At 45.8% G+C, this 26,052-nt stretch overlaps 1 protein-coding gene across 7 annotated transcripts in view; it reads right to left on the bottom strand.

The window, feature by feature from the left end:
* Nucleotides 1-26,052, bottom strand: part of DGKG (diacylglycerol kinase gamma) — a 204,762-nt gene that overhangs the window by 47,461 nt on the left and 131,249 nt on the right. For all 7 annotated transcript variants that reach the window (XM_017648802.3, XM_037024175.2, XM_017648801.3 and 4 more), the window contains one exon: nt 16,070-16,160. In XM_017648802.3, coding sequence (XP_017504291.1) covers nt 16,070-16,160 — 91 coding nt within the window. The remainder of the gene's footprint in view (nt 1-16,069; nt 16,161-26,052) is intronic.

Below are 26,052 nucleotides of genomic sequence, written 5' to 3'. Positions count from 1 at the left end.
AAAATTCTTCTTTTTCTTCTAGAAAGAATTAGTGAATTATTAAAAATTTATTTTGGAGTGTCTTCCATCCTTTGTACACATATACCCTCATCTTTATCACCTCCTAGACAACACAGCCACTTTCCTTCTTCGTTGTAGTTACTTCGACATCCCCTCAATTTATTCATTGTTGGTCACAATGCTCCTTCTCTTCTAGCGGTAATGATAATAATATTAGCAGCTCATGTTTGGCAAGAGCTTCCTTGGACACTGTGTTGGTCCTGGGATTCTTATGTGAACATGAGGATGGAGACACCATTGCTACCCCCGAGTGAGAGGGTCGCACAGGGGTTATGGTGTCTTCTCAAGGCTACACAACTTGTCACTCTACAAGCTGGCAGAGCTAGGATGCAAACCCAGGCAGTCAAATGCTACATCCCACTCTGGAGATGAAAGAGTCAGTGAGGCAAATTGGAGCTTTTGCTGATGCTAGACTTATAGTAAAATTAAACTTCCAGCTGTTCTTTGAATAATTGAAATCTTCCCACCACCACTCTGTCTTGTAGGGTACTTAAGAGTAGTGCCTGGCACATCAGTGTTGGATATCAGTATTACTACATATTGCCTCTGTGCCAGCTCTGTAAAAAAAAAAAAAAAAAAAAAAAAAAGACATAGGACTAGCACAGCAGTCTTTGGCACACAGTATTCTACAAAGTAACTTTAAAAAAAAAAAACGACTGCAATTTTCAGAGTAGGTTGTCCCCTCCATCTCCAGTCATAACCAGCTAGGAGTGTTAGTTATTAACTTGTAAACCGTCGACCTGGTTCTGTAAGAGCAAAGAGGCCTCACTGCTGTCTGGCGCATTGTCCCCTTACCCCATTATCTCGCTGGGTTATAGACAGACTGGGTCAAATAGACTAGAAGAGGTGGGAGGAGCCTGGAGACTGGGAGAAAGATGCCCCCGCCTCTGGAATGCACCTATTTGAACTGAGAGGCAACCGTGGTGTCTGAGAAAGAGCATGCCCGGGCTTGGAGACAAAGACATGGGGCTTGAATCTCGATTCTGTCATTTTCTGGCTGCGTGATCCTGCTTTAGTTCCCTAACCTTTTGGAGCTTCAATTTGTCATCTCTAAAATGGGGTAGGGGAGGGGTGGTAGCATCTACTTCAGGGTTTGATCTCTGGAAGACGGTAGCATTCCTTAGCTGTCTGCGTTGTTATTACAGTTAATGATAACATTACCTGTGCTATGAGGCATATTTCGGCCTGAAATGATTGTTCCACTACCTGAGATTTCATGCCCTCTTGGCCCAACCCATGCTAGTGAGCCTTGCCAGCCCATACTTGCAAGCCCATTCTCCGGGGATCTTGGCCTAGACGGCACGTATTGATTTCCTTCAGAACCCCAGGGCCGCTTAGGTCTCGGGTAAGCTGGAAATCTGCCATGCGGGATTTGGGAAAATGGAGCCGAGAATAGTACACCGTCGGTTTAAATGGAACACGCGTCCCAGGGCCTCTCCGGCGGTTCCTGAGCTAAATCTCCAACAGTTCCATGACGTCATCGGGCCCTCTCCCCTGCTCGGGCCTGGGGGGCTCCTGGGGAGAGTGCAAGGAGGGCGGCGGTCCCTGCGCGCACCATTAACCACCCCTAACCTGGCACTGGACAAGGAGGCTCCTCTCCAACCCCAGGACACGCTGACCCAGGTATTTACAGCTGGGTGTGGGGACCGAAGCAGAGAGCCCACGTCCCGGTAGCGAAAGTGCACACGCCCGAAGTCATGCTCGTGGAGCACACGGGCGGCGAGATGAGGGACCGGGGGCCTCCTGGGTCCGAGGCGGCGCTGCCGGCCCCGGGTCGGCTGGAGCCGGGTGCCTGGGGTCAGTCCCGCGCCTGACCCTTCTGGAAGCGGTTCAGGAATCTGCCCGAGCCCAGGCCCGGAGTGGCCCGTTCCCGCCTCCTCCCCGACCCGCTGCGCCTCTCCGCAGCTGTCGGCCACGTTCAGCCCTGGTCCGCATAGCAAAGGCAATATCCATAGTTCTGGTTTCTTCCTGAGCCTGGGATGGTAGGTTTGTTTGGTGGAGAGTCCGCGCTTAGGTAACCGGGGACTGGGTAGGAAGCCGAAGCTCATTCAGGTGCAAATGAAAAGAATACTGGGAATTCGTATTCAGCCGCTCCCTACCAAGCCCCCTTTCTCCGCTTTGACCTCTCTTGGATCCCTAAAATCCCCATAATTCTGGGCAGAACCTGAACCCGCCAAGTTCTTGGCGCTCCCGGAGAGGTTCAGAGAGCAGAGGAGGTGAGGGAAGGCATGGGTGCTTGCCTGCCCAGGCTGCGGGCTTTTCCATGCCCCGGGGGCCTGCCGGCCTCGGTGACCTGGAGAAGCTGGCGGATCAGAACCCTCCCCCACCCCCACATGAGCGAGGCCGCTGCCATTTCAGCTCTGTCGATCCTATTTCGGAAGGTCCTTAGAGAAGGAGATCCCATAATTTATTTGATGACCTGTTTCAGTTTTTAGCAAGTAGGAAATTCTCCTTTTGTCTAACCTCGATTGACTGTGCCACGGATTACGTCGATTTTCCCTGGTTTAGAACGCGGATTGCGTTGCTTCATAGTCCTGCCATTAGGCTGTGTCTGCTGCCTGGAATGTCTCTTCCAGGCCAGATCGCAGGTGGGACCCAGACCTCAATGGCTCTGGGAGCATTTGTCCCCTTTTAGTGTTGAAAATTTCTCTCGGGTTCCCTTACACTGCGTTATCATGATTCGTCCCTCCCATCTTTGATGACTCCTTGGTCTTTTTGTTTTTAATCTTTTTTTTATAGGTATGTCCAAATATACAGAAAAGTAGGAAGAGTAATAAACCCACATACCTCTAATCTCAGACTCAGCAATTTGCAACTGGAAGCTACTCTTGTCATAACTCTACCCTAGTTTGTTTTCCCACTTCCATACTGAGTTACTTTATAGCAAATCCCTGATATTCTATCATTTCATCCATAAGTACCTCTATCTGTATCTTTAAATAACACTCTTTAAAAAAAAGAATTACCCCAGTACTATCAGCACTTTTAAAAAGTAATGGTAATTACTTAATATTGATAAATACCTAGTAATTGTTCAAATGTCCAAGATAGTCTCATTTAAAAAAATAATTGGCTTATCTGAAAGGTCTATAGATTGAATTTCATTGATGTATCTCTTATGTTTCTTTTGATCTATAAATTCCCCATCCTGTTTTTCCTTGTCTTTCAATATTTATTGAAAGAAATAGGTCACTTGTCCTGCACAGCAGGGCTTCTCAAATTTTAATGTGCATGTAAATCACTTCAGGATTATTAAAATGCAGATTCTGATTCAGGAGGTCTGAGGTGGGGCCTGAAACTCAGCATTTCTACATGGTCCCCAGTGATACTGATGCTGTGTGTGATGGACAACACTCGCTTTGAGAAGTAAGGCTGAGTGTTTCCCAGAGTCCAGAATTTGCTGATTGTGTACATGAGGTGTCTTTTAAACACGTTCACAGTCTAGATTCTGTATGTTCACTAAAATTGGTCCTTTCAGATCTAGAGGCTTGATTCAGGGTGACTTTTTGGCAAGAATGCTTTATCAGTGGGGCTATGTATTTCTAATTGTATCTCATTAGGAGGCACATAGATTGTGTCATATTTTAGTGATGTTCAGATTGGTTAGTGGATTCAGTTATTGTCAGCTTGAATCTTCCATTTTTTATACAGTTCTTAAATCAGTGGATCATGATGCTTTTCTAGGCCCATTATTATAACCCCCTAGGACACCCTGAGTACACCCTAGTATCCCTTCTGTGCTTTTCTTCTAAATCTCTACAAATGCTATTTTCTCCATGAATTCTTTGTCCACTTTCTGTAAAGGGTCTCTTGTCACCCTGTACCTGTGTTCTCATGGAATCAAAAGACCTGAAGAGTCTTGGAAAGCCATTCAGTTGAATCACTTCATTTTATAGATGAGAAAAAATGAGAAAAATGTAGGTTAAAAAGGTGAAAGGAATGGCCCAAAGTCACATAGCTAATTAGAGTTGGTAGATCTGGAATTAGACCTTGGTCATTTGCTTTGGTAACCAAGAGGTCATGAGTGATGTTGTAAACAGAAATTTTGGCAGCTGGACGAGGGCCAAAGCATAGAATCTTAGAATGGGAAAGCCAGATGGAACATTAGATTGGTAATTTCTAATTACTAAAATGAGAACAGTGAGAGTCTAAAGTTGGTAAATGACCTTAGATTTCACAGCTATCTCTTGCAAGAGCTAGGGCTTAACTAGGACGAGTAGGGGTGGTAGTAAGGGAACAGAGTCAGAATAGCTACGTGGTTTGGTGGCAGATGAGACTGGGGAGAAAAGATGGGATTGAAAATGGTAATGTGATTGAGGAAAAGCATTTTCATGGATGACTGAGGCAGAGAAGATCCTCAATGAACACTTGGTGGGTGAGTGCATAGAGGCAGGAGGAAGTTGGGAGTGCCTAGGATGGGAAGTAGATGGGGTGAGAGGGAAAATGCTGCTGATGGTAGTGGGACATTGGTCTGAGAAGGATACTGGAGTCCTTCCCTTCTTTAGTGAGGGTGAAATGGGGGTGAGGGGGGTTGTCTTTTGAAGAGGGAAGTGGGGAAGTGCTGGGAAATAAGTGTCTAGGGAAAACAATGCTTCAGTTACAGTGGGGAGGAAGAGACAAGGCTGAGGAAGAGACAGACAACATTTGGACACACTTGAATAGGGGTTCTGATGGGTTGAAAGGAGGATGAGCAAGAGGAGAGGGTGGCATCCCTTAACACTTGGGCTCCATGTCAGAGCCTCAGACATACACTCAAGGGCAGAGGAGCAGCTGACATAAAGACTTGACCAGGATCCCTCACTCCATTTTTTTGAGGGACGAGGCATTAGATGAAGGAAAAGTATGGGGACACCACCCTGCACAGCTACAGGGTCCCATAGGGCTCCGGGGAAAGATGGGGGTGGTAATGTTCATTTACAGTGGGAACATTTCTGCTTTGGTAGGTGGGGAGGATGGTCTATGAATTGGTTTGTCAGATTGGAGTGTGAATTAGACTATGAGGAAGACTGACACTGATCCAAGGTTCCCTTTGGTTTGAAGAGAGGAGGGTAGCTGAGAAAGAGCATTAGCTGGGCCCTAGCAAAGGTGGGTCAAGTTAGTCCGAACTGGCCTACATGTAGACCACAGAGTTAGGCCCACTTGCTTTTGTTTCTGCTGTCCTCCCTGCCTAAACTGCCAATCAGCTCTTTTATGCCTGTTAAAATCCCACCTTTCCAGTCCAAAAGCTATCTCCTCTATGAGGCTTTTCCCAATGCTCTAGCTATAAATTGATCCTCTCCTCCAAATTTCATTGCTTTGTTTTTCTGTCTTATAAGGAATATATATTCTGCCATGTATTATGCATACGTATTTGCTTGTCCCCAGGAGGCTTTAAGCTCCCAGTGGGTAGGGACCATATGCTGCACAGCTCTGTCTTCTCCATAGTTCCTGGCATTTCTTACCCATGTCATATGTCCAATGTAACTATTTGTTATTGGAAGAAAGACTGTGTGGAGAAATTCCAAAATGTAAACCAAGGTATTCCTTCAAGAAATCTGGCAATGTTTCTTTACTTTCAGATGAATTCCCACGATTTCCTAAGGTAAATGTATTGACCAGATAAAGAGGACTGAATGTCCAGGTTAGGGAGAGATATGGAAAGTTAATCCAAGTCTGCAAGACATTGTCCTCTGATCACAGGTAAAGGAAATCTGTATCTGAACAGCTGGTAACAAGAATAGGGCAAGTGTTGCATGATTTATATAAAGGAAACATTACAAGACAGATGACAAAAGCATTCCTTTATCCATTAAGAATGATGAGAACCTATTTACTCTGTGCTAGACTCTGGGGATGAAACAGAAATGGGACACAGTCCTTGTATTCAAGGTGCCCACAGCAGGTCAATGCTCTAGCCAGGGGTGTGCCGCTAAAGGTTTAACAGCAGGATCTCCAGGGAAAAAAACAGAAAGAAGCTCTGAGTGTGATGTTCCGTGATGTACATATTCCCACTAAGACCACTTTCAAGCTAACAATGTGACATCGTTGACAGTGGGGCCGTGAAGAGATGTGCCAGCAAGCAAGCTGACTTCCTCACACCTTGGAGGAGTAGATATCTGCCTATCTGCAGGGCCTATGGCCAGAATAAAGAAATTTGGGAGTGAAAGGAAAGCAGCCAGGGCAAACAATGATGTTTGTTTTCCCTAGAGAAGAACTAGAGAGAATGTTTTTAGTCTCAATAATCTGATGTGTATTCTGAGTCAAGAAAAGGCGATAACTGAGTGCTGTTGATGAGCGGTGATGGCATTATTGGAAGACAGTCCAGTACTATCTACAGAAAACAAAAATGGCCTGGCAGTTGTAGGTAAAACCTACAGGCCAGTGGCTTCCCCTGCATCCAGAGGAGCTGTTTTATATCATTTTAGATGCTGATGTCTATTGTGGGCAGTTAGGTACTTTTACATACATATGTTATATGATAATATATATATCATTTATTGAGTAACTATTATGAACCAGGCACTTCAAATATTTTATGTTTAATCTTTACAACCCTGAGATGTTTGTATCCTTGTTTTTACAGATAAGGAAACATTGACTCAATGAAACTAAGGAAGGTCCTTCTTTTCCAGATTTATCCAGGTTTGTGGTAGGCTGCATGGACCTGCTTTCCTGCATGAGATGCAAATGACAAGTCCAACAGAGCATGTACCTGATGCCTGTTAATCTTGTGTTATCTAAGAGACCACTTTTGGAATATTCTAGATAGTACAAGGGATTTGATTCTGCATTTGAGTGAAGACACTGGGAAAAAATGAGGTCTATCAAGAAAAGAGTGGTCAGTATAGTCATGGATCCATACACTGAGTCATGTAAGGAAAAAGGGATATTTACTCAGTGAAGATCAATAGGAGATGACATGGAAGATAGACTTCAGCCCTATGAAGGGCAGTCACATGAAGAAGCAAGAAGGCATGGTCTCTGTACTCCAAGAGGTAAAATAGGTCCAGTGGGTGGGGGATTCAGTCATGCATCTTGCAAATAACCATTGTGCACCTATTTTGTTCCAAGCATAGGTACTAAGTGCTGATAAGGGAAGAATATGGTGATGAAGGGGATACACATCTTTTTTCAACATTGGAAGGAACTTTCTAAAAGTCAGACCTGGCCAGCAATGGAACAGGCTTCTGGAAAAGTAGTGAGCTTCCTATCTTTACAGTTTTCAGGAGGTGGCTAGATGTGCACTTATCAGAATGTGCTATCTACAGAATGAATCTTTTTCTTGAGTGGTAAGTGGAACTAAATCCTTTGAAGTTCAGAGCTTGGGAGTTAACGTTCAGCCATGCTCTGGCAGGCTAGAGTGCTGTACTGAAAAAGCATCATCATGACCCCCCACCCCCACCCCACCGGCCTTGCCCACCCAGCTCTGCGTTCTCTGACAGTGAGCTGTGGTGGGCCAGTTAGGCTGGAAAGTGGTTTCCATCTGTGACAGGGATGATGGAGTTTGGGCGGGTCTGTGTGGGCTTAAGGAATGCAACATTGAAGCCGTGTACCCACAACCTGCTTAAGGACATCCCATGGGCAGAAAATGTTTTTTTCCTCTTTAGCCCTCCTCTGTTGCTGTGCCAGGCGGGCACAATGGTGCCTTTGAGAGGGGCAGCTGGAAGAGGGAGTTGGCAGGGAGGCTGGAAGTAGAACATTGCAGCTGGGGGTGGGGGTTGGGGGCACCAAATCCACTTCCAGGAGCAAGCCTGCACTGGGTGCCAGTTTCCAAAACAAAACTGCTGTTTCTCAGAGCCCATGGTGGTGGGTTGCCTCAGAGTTGGACAGAGGGCAAAGCCATTTCCTATCCTCTGCTCCACCCTCTCCAAGTTAAAAAAAAAACCTGGTGTGTTGAGGCATTCTTGCTCTGGATGCAGATTAACAGGAATTGTTGTCTGTCTGGGGAGCTCAGGACAACTTGGGGTACATGGGGCTTTCTGAGGGGTCAAGCTTTCCTGCAGATGGAGCAGGGCTGCTGGCTATAGCAACTGGCAGGCCTCAGGAGCAGGAGGCTCTGGGCCACAAGAGAGGGCTCATAGTGGAGACCTCTTCTTCTGGCTTTTAGGGTCACTTTCTCTGACCCTAGAGCTGCCTGGCACCCTTGCTGCTGTATGGGCTCTACCCACTCCTTGTCTTAACTCTGGTGGGAAAGAGGTGGGAGAACTCTGGCATTTCCTGTCCTGGGTTCACAGTTGTCCCAGACCCTCTGCTCCTTTCAGAGGTCCCAGCAATAGCTCAGAAATGGGTGTAGGAGGTCTTCCCACTCACAAAACAGTTAGGAGAAGACCAGAGTGCCAGGCTGTAAGCTCAGCCATCTCCCCTTTTGTGTTACAGATAGAGTGAGGTGGGTCCCTTTTATTCTGGTGGCTTCCAATAAAAAGGTATCACTTGAGGCTGGTCAGATGGTAATTTCTATTAGTGTTCACACTAATTATGGGAATTTTCACACTTTGGTTCAATTATACAACGAATAACTGTTGAGTAACTACCTCTTTTCAGGAGCGGTGGTAGGCTTGGGGATACAGAATGATTAACAGTCCTTGCTTCAGACAGCCGACTGCCTGATAGATACGTCAAGTCTTGAATTGGAGCCCTATGACCAACTCAATAGACACATGCATTAGGTGGAAAGCAGAAGTGTAATGCTGAGGCCATCTACTAGGGGGAGTTCTCTGGCACTGTGAGGGGCACATGGGTTTGAAACTCATCTGATCTTGGAGTACTTACTTATTTTCAGGAGATAAAGATCTTATCTTTTAGTCAGTTTCCTTGTGTAAATAATGGGAATAATATACACTGTGGAGAGTTGTTATGAGGGTAAAATAAGGTAAGAAAGTGCCAGGACAGAGCTTATGGCAAGGTAAGTGCTCAGGAAGTGACTACTGTTGTTATTAATTTGTTGAACCTAATGGACTAGAGATAGAGCACGTCTGTGTGTGCACTGGTATTCACCCAATCCCTTGTTAGGTCATGTGCCCTCTCATATAGAGTCATTTCTTCTACCTTCTTAATTCCTTTTCTGTATACTAGGGTCAGCAAGTTTATGACCCCACTGACTAGGATAGATGAACAAACACCTATCCACTATAGCTAAGAAGATATACTTGTATATAATATTCTCTGTTTCATGAACCAGTTGTAGAAGCAGAAAGGCATTGTTTTTTCTGAGGTTCCTGAATCTCCTGAGTGTGGAGATGAAGATCACAAATTCTTTTCAATATTCTAAAAGACCAATATATTTCCCACTGACAGGATAGACATTGCTTGGGGTTAAGTTATTCTTTGGACCTTGGTGGTAGAAAAGTTAAACTTGTTGGTGCAGAAGTTAACCTAGAAATTTTCTAGGATTCTGTTGGGAGGGCTCCTTCTAACCCCGTGTGCTGAGTCACTTGGCCCCTACCCTTGTCTATCCACTGTGCTGCATATCCCCCCACTGCTTTGTGAAAATGTAGGCATGAGAATTCATCCTTAAAAGTTATTCCAAAGTCCTTGAAAGACACAAAGTATGTACAGCCAGGAGTTTGAAGACAAAGAAAATCAAAGCAATTCACAAAAAAACAAAGGAAATGGAAAAGAACAAGAATATAAAAGCATGTGGATGAATGGAGGCTTGAAGTGACATACAGGGTACACATTTGTAGGAAATAAAAAAGAGGGTCATTTACGAGAGAAAAAGTTATGTGTCAGAAAGTGTAAACAAACAATGGGATTTTATAACACAAAATTGACAGAAACAATTTCCTCTTAGGCTGAAAGATTTTAAGGATCAGCAAAGAAAACTTGTACTCAGTGCATGGCTGAAAGAGGTAGAAAGATAGGGAGGATGGAGCTCTGTTTAAAAATGGATAAGGATCTAAGAAATCAAAGAATTAGAGAGGTCCTCCAGAGGCCTGATTTTATAGAAACAACAGCTAATATTATTACAGGATTGAAACAAAGCCAACATCATCATAGTGCTGATCTCTCATTGGAGAGACTGTGGGTTACTTTTCTTTCTTTTTTTGCCCCTCTATAGTTCAAAATGTTCTACATGAATTGGGGTTACTTTCATAATCAGTACAAGAGTTTTAGTGTACATAGTAGGAGGAGAAGGAAGAGACTGAGGTGTGGTACCTGGGGCAGTGAACACTGTGGGGTGGTAGGACAAAGACCTTTGAAGGGGTAAGAACTGCCTTGGGTGGCTGCACAATGAGGACAATTCTGGAATGATGGAGCCACTGGACTTGGTTGAGGAAGGGAGTAGACGAGAAGGAGGATGTCTTTCTGAGCCCCCTTCCAGGCTTTCTTCTGACTGTAGGGTTTGATGTATAATCAGGCTGCCACCTTTTCTTTTCCAATAATTCAAAATCCCCTTCAATGCCCTTCTCAACTTACCCTTCCCCATGAACAGATTTTCATTTCATCTCTCTTGGAATCACCATGGCTGGGTTGATGGGCTGAGCATTTGGCCAGTTCCCACCTTTCTTACTCCAAGCTCTGAAAGGCTCTACCTGCTTAAGCTGAGGTTTAAATGATGCCAGAAGAGGCCAAGGTGCTTAAGATCTCTTCCTCTCTCACTGAAGAGGTCTGTTGCAGTATTGCAGGTGGATACCAAGGCAGAATAAGAGAATGCCCCCAGATGGGCCTTGAGAGGCATGGGTTCTCTTCTGCCACTTACTGGCTGGGTGAACTTGGTCAAGCTACTTAACCCGTAGAGTTCTTGATTTCTATTTTGAAAAACAATGGCACTTGATTGGATTGGAGTAGGTACAGGTAGCCACCCAATCTTAAAGTAATCTGATTCATTACTTATTAAGATACACATAGTTATGTTAAATGTTAGTTTTAGAACTTAGGATTCTCAAAGACTGGACTCATATCATGATATGGATTAAATAGTCCTAGCACTGTGCCCAGCATACTCCCTTTTGTAAAATTAAATAAAAAAAAATTGAGATGAAATTCATGTAACACAGAATTAATCATTTTAAAGTATATAATTCAGTGACATTTAGTACTTTCACTCACACTCTTTTTAAAGTGTTAGGATAACACAGTCATTTGGACTGATTCCACTTCATTGTAATAAAAAAATGGTGCACTCCATCTCCACATTCCTCCTCTGAGAGCTCACAGGCAGGAATCCTCTAGGTCTAGGTTGTGAAGAACCTGCTGGGTCTTATGGCCTACAAATGCATTTTCGGTTCAGCATATATTGCTAAGCTACTCTCCAAAGTGCTTTACCACTTATGTTCCTACCACAGTGTCTGAGAGTTTCCACTGGTGGTCCTGCTCACCACCAAAGGGTGGGGTTCCCAGAGCAGTTCAAAGCAGTGAACGAGCTATAGCTCTACCAAGATCAACACGGAGGGATCTTAAGAGGGTGATGGGGAGGGAAAAAGGCAAGTTGCAGAGCACAGAGGGATTGTGGAGAGCAGTTCTATGTGTAATATTTTATTCCTTTGATTAAGAAATGCTTGAGGGATATAAAATATTAACATGTCAATTTGATATGGGAAATTTGATATACTGTTTTCAGGACTTTGTTGTATTTTTTAAAAGATCCTCAGTTGAAAGGGGGGAACTGATGTGGAAGAGTCCCAAAATATACTGGATAACAGATTTTTTTGAGCAGCTTCCAAATTTGGATTCACTTTTCCCCATGCAGAGATTCATATTAGTGGAGCTGGCTAGTCTTCTCTTGTGAACATTGTTTTAAAGTAGATAAAATATCAAGGAATCTTGGAAGTTCTTATTTTTAGCAAGTAGAATGAAAAATTTCCACAGCATGTAAAATAAGTGTTTAACTCGAAGCCTGCCTGGTTTGCTTCACCTCACTATGATCATGTCTAAAAACCTTGACAAGGCTATTCTGGGCCTGGGGTTGGGGAGGTGACTCACTGTGTCCCTCCCTCACCCCATCCCCCAACTGTTTATGCAGGAGAAATCAGATTAGAATGAGCATGATGGGATGCCTTTGGAAGGGGAGTCAGGGACTCTCAGAGACCCTGAGAGACTGCCTTAGAGCAGGATGATGATAGCCGTGTGGGTGAGGTGCTGGCCTCTTAATTAGAATTAGCCACAATTTACTGAGCACCCATTTCCAGGCACTACACTAGCGTTCCTAGGCCTTCCTCTGTGTTCCTGTAAAGGAGTCATTAGAGCAAGCATTTGCAATATGTTTTTATGCTTTCTTTTTGATAGACGTAAAAATCTCATGCCTGCTTTTAATGTTATCCAAAATGATAAAATAAACAAAAGCTTGTGAATAAAAACAGACCAGATACCTGGTTGAGAATCTGCTCTAGGCTGAAGTGTCAGTACTGCCCTGAAACTCTTGGGTTTGGGGCAAATTTGGATTTGAAGCCTGGCCTGACCACTCATGGGCTGTAGACCTCAGGTGAGCTTCTTGCCTTCTCTCAGCTTCTATCCCCTTCTCTGGAAAGGGGCTTCACTTGGACTGCTTTGCAGATTCCATGGGGGCACTTAGCACCCTTGCTAGTTACTTAAAAAAAAAAACCCTGAAAACTCTAATCTGAATTATAGCCTTGGGAAGTAGGTAACCCCTTTCTTCCCATTTTATAGATGAGAATGCTGAGGTCCACACACATAGTTCAGCAAGTTACTTAGCCTAATTGCAGAACAGGGCTAAGCCCAGGTCCTACATACCTAGGCCTGGCCCCTTTCACCATAAAGCCCTGGCTGAGGGTCTGCAGGTGAACAGTAGGTGTAGTGTCACCTTCTCCCCTAGCTGAGTCTCTGAGCCCCCAAAACAGTGTCCAGAGTCTCTGAACCAGCTCATGTGGCTCCCCGGGCCCCTGGATCCAGTTTCCTTAGCACTAGTTAAGTGAGAACTATATTAACCAGCTTGTTGTGGTGCTTTGTCAAGCAGGCTGTAAGCTTTATTTCAGAGGAGCGACCAAGTCTCCTGGTCCTTCTCAGCAAGCCACGAGCCTCAGAGAAACAGGCCATATTTCATGACAGACTTTCATGGGCCACTTTCCCCCCATAATCTCATTTTAGCTTTAAGTTTCAACATTCAACCTTTTACTAGCGTGACACATAGACACACGCATAGAAGAAGAAACTAAACAGACTATTCTCTGTTCCCCTGAACCCCTGAACTTTGCACCCTTTCTTGGTTGCTGAACCTTCCAGCCTCAGTTTCCTCACGCATAGAGTGAGGACACTAGTATTTGCCTGCATGTTTGACAAGTGATCAAAATAAAATGAGATGCTGTGTGGGAAAATCTTTTGCAAAAGTTAAGGCAGTCTTCCTCTCTGATTCTCTCCTATCATCCCCACTAAACCCATTTCTTCCTCAAATAAGCAGTGGGACTGTGCCTTCCACTCTTTCAAAACGTTTCTCAGCAGACCTGCCCATGTGCCTCAGAGAAGAGGGAACCAAATGGCCCCACGCTGAGTCAAGGAAGAAGAAAGAGTTCATCGATGCTGAAGGATTCTTTGCGTTTCTAGCCCTTGTTAGGTAGATCTCTACTGATTGGGTTCTAAGCCAAACTCATTCCAGGAGACCTAGAATCTTTTCAATGAAATCTTGGACAAGTTACTGAATGTACCTGAGCCTTAGTTTCCTCCTTTAAAAAAATGTGATAATGCTTGCTCAGAGGTTACTGTATTAAGTGAGGACATATTATGGTAGTCAGTCAAAGATGTGACTTTTTCCTCTGCCCTTTTACTTCTCCGTATGTGTGTCCTTCTAAACCTCAGAGCCTCAGCTTGCTTTTCCATGAAATGGGAATAATAATACCTGGTCTACGAGGGTCCCAGGGGTATTGTGCCCTCGGAAGAAAGGCTGTGATTAGGACTTTGAAAATGGTGATATGCAGTATGACTTGTGTAGGTAGAGTTATTCTCAGGCCTGTGCTGATCCTCACCGGCCTGGGCTGCTGTGTGCAGCAGCCACATCTAGAGGCCCCTTTATGTAGCTGCTCCCCTGCTCTTCCTGAGGCCCAGGATGCTCACATCTACCTGTGGCTCTCAGCAGCCTCCTAACGCTTGTCACTCACATGCCTTTCCCCTTCTCTTTCTGGGTTCCTCTCTGGATCATGATGTGCAGAACCAGCCACCCACTACTCTGGATGCAAAAATGGTGCCTGCCCCAAACCTGGCTGTTACAAGACCCTTCTCCCTTTACCCCCATGAATAAATACTAAAACGACTCATTATGGGGAGATAAGGAAAACAGGAAGTGCTCCTGCAAGCCCCCTAAGACCCACAAAGTGAACAACCACACCCCCTCCAAAGGCCACCAGCAGCTTCAGTGATGAGGCCATCAGCCCCTCTGCCTCTGTGGTTCTGGAAGAGCCTTTGCATCTCGGACCCAGAGGGGTCTGCCAGCAGTATGGATCTGGAGCCTGGAGCCGGGGGTGGGGGCAGGCCACAGGGGCAGGGGAGCTGACCGCTCTATTCTGGGCACAGTTTCAAGGCCAGCTGCAGGGAGAACAAGCAGTCGCTGTGTGCCTGCAGCTGGCAGTGGTTGGGCCAGGGCTGCCCCTCACTTGGGATATATTTAAAGAGACCCCACCAGATGATCATGCCAACAGGAAAAATGCACACATATATCTCTGTCGGCCTCGCTCGGTCACTCCAGGCCAGCCCTCTCTGTTAAGGCAGCTCTGGGGCAGTGCTTTTGTGCAGCAACAGAGGACGTCTGGCTCCTCGGTCTCTCCCAGGTGTGGGTGGTGCCCCCTGTGGACACGCCCCTGGGTCCAGGCCTCTCTGCCCTCTGACTGAGCTGGCCACAAGTTCAGGGCATTAGCCACATTGGCTCCTCCCCCACTGAGGCTGGTAACCCAGCAACCGAGGGGAGATGAGTCAAATAGAAGCGCAGAATCTCTGGCTTTGTGTTTTTGCTTGTGAAAGTTCCCTGTGAGTGCAGGCTCCCTTCCAGCAGGTAGTGGTGGGGCTTTCCCACACTGCTTCAGGCCAAATGCTCCTCCTCAAAGGGATGTCCAGGCCCCACTTGACTGCTAATGCAGAAGGAGGGACAAGGCCGGTGGGCTAAGAGTAGTCCACCCTGGATGAACTCTCTGGCTGCCTCATTCACTTGTTTTACTCAAGTGAAAGTCAGACTTGAGGCCTGAGTCCCCTGGGAATGTGGGGTTGGTAGCTGAGAACTATGGGCAAGGGAACTGGCAGGCCCGGGGTCCTCCCGAGCAGGGACAGAGCTGGTGTGCACCTAAGTTTGGCTTTCAGGTGGCCAGAGACCAGGGCGACCTTCTGGTAGCAGTGACTTCAGGACTTCATGAGAACAACCCAGCAGAAGTGGAGGGTGTGGGAAGCGGGCAGCTTATCAACCAAGGGAGGGAAGCCGACAGGCAAACCGTCTGAGGCAGGCCCTACAAGTGCCGGAAGAGTTAGTAAAACACAAGTGCACCAGCAGGATCAGCTACATCATTTGGGGGGCCCAATTCAAAATGAAACGGCAGGGCCCTTTGTTAAAAACTTATCAATAATTTCAAGATGGTGACAAAAGAGCATCAAGCCAAGGGCCCTTCTGAGCAACTGCACAAGTAGCTGAGCCTAGGTTCTATGAGTCGGTCCTTAAAGCAGCTGTAAATGCTGAGACCTGGTGAGCTGGGGGATGTCTGATCACCCCCTGGCCTCAACCCCCATAGCCCTCAACCCTGCTACCTGTGTACATTAATTCTTAGACTTCTACCAGGCTTGGAACATTGCTTGTACCCCAAGAACAGCTCCTTTCACCTAGCTGGTGACAACTGAATCTTCACCTCTCTGAAAAAGGGGAACTGCAGGCCACAGTGGGAAAGGGCTGAGGGCAGAGGACAGGAAAGGACTGTGGTCCTGGGTCCTCTGGTCTCTAGGTCCCAGAGCGAGGTTGTGGAGATGTGTGGAAACAGGATAGAGGTACAACAAAGGGACTACACTCTGGCTCACTTTTTAAGGACCCAAGGTGACACATCCTTAGGGTGTGTGTGTGATAGTCCAGGAGCAGAATCAAGGTCCAGGAAGCCTTCTCCCCACTTACCTCCAATTCTATGTGGTCGTGGAGTTTCTTGCAGGTGGCTGCAAAGGTCTCTGAGGTGCCAAATTCAAAGTACCACAGCTTGTTCTTCATCCTGGACCATGAAGCAGAGAGATGGCTCAATATTGTGTGTTTGAAACGGCCATGTGAAATAGCTATGCCATTGAGGCTGGCAGGCCCAGGCCCTCAGCATTCCCCAGTCTTAGCTTTTTAGCACTTGTTAATCAGATGATCAAGGATGGAAATTTTTTTTACCAAATGTTCTTGCTACAAACTCAGAGAAAAACCTATTTGTTTCTTAGACATCATGGCTACTCTGTGTGAACTGCCAACTAACTGCTTTCTGCATGTCATGGTCAGAGCAGGAGACAGGCTTGCTTGCCTCTCTCTAGCTGGATCAAAGCAAGAGTTCCATGAAAATCAGTCAGCAGTGGCTAGTGACAGTATGCTCCGGTCACTGTCCTTTCTACTACTAATGCAGAGGGACTTCAGGCAGAGTCCTCTCTTGGGTATAATTGGGGTGCAAAGGGAAGACCAGATGCCTTTTTGGGAGTCAAGGGATGGATAGTCTCAGGACAGATGAGGAATAGTCCCACACTAAACCAGCCAAAATATGTGCTACTCTGTCTATATATACTTTGACTGGGGGAAGCAGAGAAGAGAGCATTAGACGCAGATTGGCAGGCAAGGTGGAAAGAGAGGAAAAGTGAGTGTTTGGTAGTGACAGTTCCCCCATCTCTTTCTCACTGTATTTGCTTAGGCCACAGCAATCCTTCATTTAGTGTCGTATTTGCTTCCTAGTAAGAGCTTACCCTTTTGAGCTTTAAAAATTTTCAGTATTTTTCTTACTGAGGAAAAATAGAATTCCCATGCAGCTAGGGGCTTTGCAAAGTCAGATGATGTGTTCTGACACTGCGTCCTTTTGATCAGATGGTCTCACCGGGAAGTGCTTCTGAAATGATTCCATTCCCTTAATCCCAACTATTGTCCCCCTGTCAGGAGCTGACTAGGAGAGGGTCATCTGTCTGGTTTACAACCTGGCAGATTTTGCTAAGGAAGGATTAAACAGAACCATATTCTTGTTGGCACATTCTTCAGGAGAGAGGAAGCCACCCTATACATTGTTGATCCTCCATCCTCAGATTTGTGGACTAAGAGGAGAGGAGCATTCTTCAGAGGGAGGAAGGCCCTTATTTCTTGCTAGTTTTCCCTAGGTCACAGCAGATGACTCCTCAGAATAACAGGCATAACTCTTCCTGCATTTCTCAGAGTCCCTCTAGAACTTGAAGATGTGACTGTGGTCTTCCATTGCATGAAGATTTCTAAAACCCAGTTTATTGGGATGTAACCTTTCTGACTCCTGGTCTGCATAAAAATAAAGGATAAATGCCGAGGAAGTGAGAATAAGCAAGATTTTGGGAGTTTTGCCTCATGAAGAAAGCTAGTGCATCAAGTAGACCAGGGCTTCTCAACCAGTGTGCTGTGGCAGAGGTGTGCCTGAGATGCTAATCTCCTCCACCTTCAGGGTCACCCCCAGGGTCTGGGGCAGGCCCAGACCCAGTGCCACAGCAGGAATTCTCATCTGCATGCTGGACAAATGCCCTTGTTTCCTGTGCATGCCATGATGTGAAAAAAAGGGAAACACTCTTCTAGATCACTGGTTCTCTGTATGCACAGTAATGTGAATACAAATCACCTGAAGATTCATTAAAACTCAGGTTTGGATTCAGTACTTCAGGATGGGGGTTGAAGAATTCCTTGCTTTTTGGTTGCTGCTAATGCTGGTCCAGGGATCACACTTGGAGTTGTGAAAATCTGGAGACTGCATTTGTAGTTCTAAAATGTTAGTATTCATAAGAATTACCTGGGGAATGTGATCAAAATGCTGCTTCCTGGGCTCCAATCCATGGAGATTCTATGTGACAGTTGTGGGATGGAGCCCAGGAATATGCATTTTTATGAGTGCCCAAGTGATCAATCATTATGCAGGTGGTCAGCTGTCAGGACTTTGAGAAACATTGCTCTAGATCCCAATGAAATGACAATCAAGGCAGAGGACAGACCAATCAAACCTGAAAGGGAGGAAAGAATGAGAGTCGGTGCCTTTCAACAGACAAGATGGCAAATGACCCAGTAAGAGCAAAATACAAATTGTCATAAATGTCAGGGTTGAGCGTTCCTCCTGGAATTTTCGTAGCCAAGAGACCTGCATTGTGATTCCATTTTCGAATATCACTGCTGGTCTGAATCATGACTTTTGAAGGTTATTGCCAGGAGATTTAGAGTTTTAATAAAAAATTTTGGAAGCTACAAGCTATTTTTGCCCAGAAGTGGCTCTTCTGATGATCTAATAAGGTTATGAGGTCATGGTTAGATCAGTATCACAGAATGACTGAGGGGATCAAGCAGACTATTTGTCCATTGCTGGGTAGATGCCCACTGCTGGCTGTGTAATCTTTAGCAAGTTTTTTAAGCCTCAGTTTCCACATCTGCAAAATGGAGATAATAAAAAGATGTGCTTCAAAGGGTAGTTGAGAAGATTGAGACTATAGCAAAGCACTTCACATAAGACTTGTTGCATAGTAAGCTTGCCAATAATATTAGCTACTTACAGGCCTATTTGGATAACAGGATAAGGCCAAAATGACAGATCAGGCTGGGCCCATAGACATTCTATATTCAAAAATATCTGGGACACAAAGATATGTGATCATGTTTATCAGATCATGTATCTTGACTTTTGGTTAAAATCGTGTTTCCCACATGCCTATTCTAATAGCTTTTTTTCCCCTCAGAGTCATAGACCACACCCTAATCCTTAGTTATTACCTTCACTGGTCACATGATTGTCCGAAGATATGATGCTGATTGTAAATATGCTTCTGAGAAAGTGCATGTTTGGTGAGACAAAGTATCAATTCAAGAAACACTCATTGTGCCCAGATTAGATAGATTAGGTATAATGAAGAACAAAACACAACATTCCATGAATCAGGCCCCTGGGAAGGACAGACAAGGAAACAGATCATAACGTCATGGCTAAGTACTCAGCACTGGAGTACTGGGAGGAGGAACATCCGATTCTTAGTGGGGCTGGGGTCGTGAAAGCATCCTAGGTGGGGTAACGCCAGGGTTGAGTTCTGAAGGCTGTGAAGGGGATGGAAAAAGTGGAGAAAGGGCATTCCAGGCAGAGGAAGAAGTCCAGGAAATGGCAAAGGAAAAAGAGAGCATACACCTGCTGGAGGGGACCGGGAACTCAAGGGCGGTGGTGACTGGCCGAGTAAGGCTGGAGAGGCAGATAGGAGTAAGTCTGTAAAGGCCGGGGATGCCATGCTTAGAGGTGTTTGGGCTTTATCTCACAGTCTATAGTGTGTCATGGACCATCCTCAAGTGCAGGTGGTATTGGGGGTGGGGGTGGGGTGGCAGTAGTGACCTGGTCAGGTTTGTGCTTTTTAAACATCACTGTGTCCCAAATGTGGAGAGTGAATTGGAAGAGGTGGGTACAGATTAGAGGCCTGGAGAATAGTTTGGAGGTGGTGTAGAAATCTAGAAGAGAATTGGGAAGGGCCCGAACAAAGGTAGTGACAGTAGAGTTTGGGAGAAGAGAATGGATTCACAAGCTAAAATTCAGGAGGTGGAACTGACAGGGCTGGTTTGTTGTAAGGACTGAGTGATATAGAGCAGTCAAAGTGACACCCATGTTTTTGTCTTAGCATGAGAGATGACAGGTGCCATTCACTTTAAGAAGGGCACAGGAGAAGAGTTCTTCAGTGGCAGTCCTCTTTGTAATTGAAGGATAAAGCGTTTGTTGATCCATCTGTCCATCCATGCATCTGTGCGTCCATGCATCCATTCATCACCCATAGAACATCTATTGAGCTCTACTATAAGCCAGGCACTGCGTAGGGCCTGGAGATATGTAATGGATATAAGAGATGGGATCTCTGCCCTCACAGAGCTTACATACTTCTAACAGCTTCACCAAGACATCTGACTTTGACCTATGGAAGATTATGTGTTCAAAATCTAAGAACTTGTATTTCTCTTCTTTTAACTCTGGCCTCTTTTACTTAGAAGTAAATACATTCTATTCCTATTTGTTTTTGCACTCTGCTAAACATTTTACATCTACTATCTCTTTCAGTTTCTGAAGAACCCTATGAGGTAGGCATAGTTGCTACAAATAAGGAGACAAAGACTTGGGAAGGGTAAGTAACTTGCCTAAGGTTGCAGAGAAAGTTAGGTCAGAGGGGACACTGAAACCTGTCTGACCCCAGAGCCTGTGGTTTGCCAGACTGCTACGGCTCTCCTTCACCAGGTTGTTAAATGCATGCACTTGGGAGCCTGGGATGTTAGTGCTGTGTTTGATAAAGAGTGCCAGACCCTCCCAGCTCTCAGTGGCCAGTTGAGTTCTAGGGGAATTTGAAATGGATTTGTCACTGGAACCTCTTGGTCTTGGATCTACAAAGTCTCAGAAAGTCATGGAGACTAGAATTGACCACTGGCCAAGCCAGATGCTCCCAAGACACCCTGTACCTTTCCTTCTCTGAGCTCAGCCAGAAATGGGGCAGAGGCAATGCCCCCGGATCAGCCCCAGCACAGAATGGAATCAGAGAAAGCTAGTGGACAAATATAAACCGTTCTTCAGCGCTTCCCACTTCAGGTTCAACATGGGCCATTATCAGCCCCTCGTAATGCATAGACCAGAACCAAGGAGGCCTGGGCTCAGAAACCTGCCCCTGCCCTTTACGGGTCATGTAACTTTGAGCAAATTTTTCACATTTCTGAGCCTCTTTATGTATCAGATAGTCCAATACTTAATTCACAGGGTGATATAAGTATTGAAAGATATATTTAAAATCATGTGGAACAGGTATTGGTCTATAGAAGGCCCTCACCCCCTATATACACTAAATGTTTATTGATTGAATGTTGCTGATGCCCTGTCAACAATCAAAGTACTCTCTTTCCTAATGCAGGTCACTTATCTGGTTACTCAGAAAAGTAGCCAGCAGCCTTTATTTGAGATAATGTAAAAGGGGATTATTTTGGCTTTCTCTGTCCTAGCCACCATGATGGTTGAAAGTACAAAGGCAGGGACCATGGGGGTGGAGACAGAGAAAGGAAGAGACTCCTGCTGGGATAAAGGCTGATCAGTTAAAGATGCCTCCCAGGCCTTGCATGATCTAGCCTTTAATGGTGGGCTCTGAGGTAGAGGTGGCTTCAGGCCACGTGACAGAAGAGACCATAAGACAGAACATTTCTTTGTTTACACTGGGTATTGCCAAGGACTTCCCTGAGGCAGGATTCTCTGCAGGCTCCAGGCTGCCTCTTTCTCAGCTGCTAGATGAGGAAGGAAACCAGACTCTCACCTACCGTCACTGCACACCAAGCCATCAGGGGAGCGGTAATCTTTCTCCATTGTCAGAGCTGATCTGTACAGCATGGCGTTTGCTGATTTGGCAGTAGAGAAGGCCCCTCATCAGGGAGGCTTTGGCCTTTTGGTTGTGCACTCTGCTAAACATTTTACATATATTATCTCCTTCCACTCAGAAGAACCTGATGAGTAGATACCGTTGCTACAAATAAGAAAATTCACAGATTGAAGTGAACTTTCCACTGCCTCACTTTCCCTCTCCTCCTTTTCCTGTGCCAGCACCAGCACCAGCACCAGCACCAGCACCAGCACATTTTGAAAGCCGTAGGTAGAAGCCTACAGGCACATGCTGCCCTGCGATTTGAGGCGGAGCACACCCTGACAATGAGAGGGCCTGGACGCCAGGGTTCCTGCCTCCCTTCTTAGGATGTCTCCTCAGACACCTCGCGGAGCCCTTATTGGAGGGTGGTGGCTGCTGCATGTGGTGCCCGTTTCTGTCAGTTTCATCCTCAGTTGTACAAGAACATGGCATTTGGGATCTGAAGCGCTAGGGCTCATGCCTGGCTCTGCTGCTTACTGGCTAGGCAAAGGCTCTAAGTTCTTTGATCCTTCATTTCTTCTTCTATAATATGGGAATATTATTCTCTACCCAACAAAGTTGTGAAGCTCATGAGGCAAATGTGAAGCTTCAAGCAGCATTTAATGCATGGTGAGTGCTCCCCAGCTGCTCTTGCTCGTTGCTAGGAGACACAGTCACTGGGAGCCGCTTCCCCAGTGGGTGCAGGGGGAGGGGCAGAAGTAGTGTGGGGGGGTCTATCCCAGGCAGCCACTATTTTTTGAAGAAAACAAAACTAACAATGTTTTAATGGCTTCTGGAATGCTTTTTCTGCATCTCTCTTCCTGAGTTTTTTTTGGCCCACCATTTCTTTCCTTCTCATGATCACCTTTCAGCTGGAGATGACTAATCCTTAACCAGTTGTCCTGAGGTTGGTTTCCAGGTCCACAAACTCCTAGGTTTACTGTTAGGCTCTACGCTACCCAGGTGAACCCATTCGTGAGGCAGAAGGCCCTTGCCTGGGCTCCAAGGGACTCTCAGGCACGTGGAGGAGAGGCAAATGGCAGCCGTGGCACCGTGGGTTGACTCTATTTCGGGGTTTTCTTAATTTTCCCTGCTTTATAAGAAAATAACATTGATTGCACACTAGTTAGTTGAATCTTTTCATTTGACAGATGAGGGAAAAATGAGACTAATTAAAAATGTTTTTTATATTTGTCAGAAGTTTAGGGCTGGATTCAGTCATCATCCTGACAGCCTATGAATAGCCTGTTTTCAAGGATGTCCATACTAAAACCAAGCTAGCTGCTGGACATTTTTACCAGCAAAGGCAACAAGCTTTAACAGCCCATTTCTGATAACCTAGGAAGTTTTAAGGGTAATAGACTTTAAAGTCATCAAAAGCTGAAAACATATTTTTGGGCTTAGAAGACCACGAGGAGGGCACTAGAGCTATTTGTAGAAATAGGAGCTGTTGAAGTGAAGGTACTCCTCTTTGCGGTTGGCACCTTGTTGTCAGGTTCCCTGAGGAGGTCATGACTCAGGCCTGCTGAGTCAGCTGGTGAAGAGGCCGCCCTCAGGCTGGTCTGCGCTGTGCTGAGGGGGCAACAGGTGGGAGACCTGCCTTTCAGCGCCCCCCTCACAGTAAGTGTGTCTCTTGGCTTCAGCTGCCTCATTCTACAGGGAAGGGCTTGGAACAATTGCTTTTGAAGGTTTCTTCGAACTCCCTGAACACTTCGAGATGACACTACACAGCAGAGGGTGGGGTGCCCATGTGTTCCACAACTGCTGCCCTGTAGGAGTGCGGGCCCAAGTATTGCCAGAGCTGCCAGTTTTTAAATAGAAGCCAGAAATAAGTGTTTTGATGTCAAATATCCTGAATATTAGAGTTGGCAACTAATTCAACTTTTTAAAAGAACACTGTATTATAGGGCAAAAGCTGGGGAAATCTTTGCCTACCCAACAGGCTACTTCCGTACGTTAACTACAAATTGTCGAAGATTCATCTCAGTGAAAAAACAAAACAAATGATCTCACTTAATTCTCTTACAGGCTTGCTGGGTTATTGTTGGTGTTATTGCTTCTACTACTGAAGATAGTAGAGACTAGAGTCAGATTATTACAGTAAATAATATTCTAGCAAAATCAAATAAGTATGAGGGCAACAGAGAAAGGGCAAATGCAACTTAAGTTGAATTATACTTGTGTTTGTAATAATACTGAGAGTTCTTTATCTGTTAACATTTTATATTATTTGAATCCCAAGTGCCTTTGCATTAACCAAAGTTTAGACCAAAGGTTTAAAAAGGAAAAAAAAAAAAAAAGCTGGGGCAGGTGGGTTTGATTCTAGGGCCAGGATGTCAGGTCCCAAAAGGGGCCCAGACCTTCACCTCACAGATGCTGCAGAGGCCATCTGTGTCAACCGCACACCCAGCTGCCCTGGCCCATCAGAGGGCTTGTCACCACATTTAATCCACCCTGCATGCTGTCCCCTGTTTTCACTGCTCACTGGATTGGGCACTTGGTGACCCTCAGGCATGGAGCTGTGGATAGAAGAATCTTTTCCAAGAGGGGGCAGTGGCCCCTTTGGTACAAGGGAAGGTGAGCCCCCAGCAATCAGGAGGGAGGCTTTATAAATAGCTGCTTTTGTTCTCTGAATGTGACTCTTGTGCCTGCTGTTCCTGCCAACAGATTTGTCTTGGCTCAGTGTATTTTAGCTCCATGCGGCAAGGTGTTCCCTGGCTTTTTTTCCATACTGGGGACAAGACTGGTGTTCATGGCACTCAGAAAAATCTAGGGTGGACTGGAGACCAGAGACCAGGACCGGGACTAGAGACCAGGACAGGGTGGGCAGAAATATGGGGAACAAAAAAGCGGAGAGAGCTCAAGAAGGGGATGAAGAAAACAAGAAGGCTGAGAAAGGAGGGAGAAACCTGCCTGGCATGTATTTTATAGTATAAACATGGGATTGTTGTAATAACTGGTGAAGACACTTATGTCATTTTAAAAATTACATGTAAAATTACAGATGACAGATCATTTGCACTTAATAGGCCTTTGGGGTCCAGGGATTCCCAGCCAGGAGATCACAGGTTCCAAGGAATTTTCCAAAGTATGAAAAGAGTCCATGAGTTGCTGTCAACATTTCTTCAGGTGGAATAGTATTGGTGCATTTACTCATAATAAAGCCTGCATAGGCTAACAGTGCGTTAACTTTTTTGAAATGGAATGGAATTAAATCAGTTATATTGGTTACCTCTTGGTAACTAGAAGTACTGATTGATTGGCAAATGGATGCTGTTGAATAATAAATGGGGAAATGAATTATTACTTTATGACTGGCAGGAGTCTGATTCAATATAGCACCCATGGTGGGGGTGGCAAGGAATGAATAAAAATAGTGCACTATCAGATGGTCAAAGGGTGCATGCAGAACCACTACTCCATTCCAGCTCTGGAGGGCAGTTCTCTTCTAAGCCACTGCAGCCTTCTCATGGTGCAGGCTAGGAAACTGAGAGCAGGCCTTGATGAGGTACTGGCTGGAATTCAAACCCCAGCTCTCAACTTCCAGTCCTTATCTCTTTCTGCTCACTCCCTCTAGCACCTCCTGCTATACCCAGAGGCATCTGAGCAGAGGAAATGTTAGCCAGACTCCCCCAAGCTGGTGACTGTACAACTGTGGGCCATTCTCATTTGTGCTTGTGGGCTGGCTTTGCTCACTTCTGCGACTCAGGCCATGGTCATGGCTGTGAGATCCCAGCTGTACTTTGGCTGGCTCTGGCTACTTAGGACCCCTTGACACCTTACACCTCAATCTGTGGTCTGGGCCTCCCTACGGGTCTCTGGTCTCCACTCTTGCCCCAAAATAACAAAGGGCCAACTCCCCTGGCCTCATGTCTGGAGCAGCCTCTCCACCCCTTCAAGGGTAAGTCTGAGCTCCAGAGAATCTACTTCCTCTGAACAATGTCTTCTCTTCTACACAAGACAGTTTGTTTCTGTGGACTGTGGACATGTTCTCCCTTGGTAGTCTCTCCCAAATTCTGTCTGGGACCTGATGGCTTCTCCTTCTAGGGGCAGGATTTCCAGCACAAAGCCTGCCAAGGTCTGAAATGGGATCTTCCCCGAACGTGGAACCTGGGGCCACTTGTGTGTGTGTGCAGGACACAGGCAAGCCAAACCAGGGAGACTTGTCCCATCAACCTGGTCCACAGGTACTGAGCACACTCACAGACACTGCCTCTCAGAGGCCACAGGGGCTCTCAGAAGCCCCACAGCCCGATTTAGAGAACTGCCACAGGGATATGCATGCCACCACATGGTCCTGCCACTTTGGGGGTGACCTTCAGGAGTGACAACAGGTGAGGCCACCAGGGTTTCCCTCTCCTGAGACCTGAGTCTCTGCAGTGTTTTTCAAGTCAGTACCTGTCCTTCCCAAGAGAGAACAGCTTCTTTCCCCCATCTAAAAAAAAAAAATCCCAACAATTTGGCTGCTTTTAGCAATCCTTTCTCCCTTTGAAGATTTATTTGGGGAAAGAAAATCCCCTTCAAGTTGAT

Source organism: Manis javanica, chromosome 3 (genome assembly GCF_040802235.1).
Source record: "Manis javanica isolate MJ-LG chromosome 3, MJ_LKY, whole genome shotgun sequence".
Taxonomy (NCBI): Eukaryota; Metazoa; Chordata; class Mammalia; order Pholidota; family Manidae; genus Manis; species Manis javanica.
The sequence above is the reverse complement of the archived record's forward strand: the minus strand, read 5'-3'. Positions and strand labels throughout refer to the sequence as shown.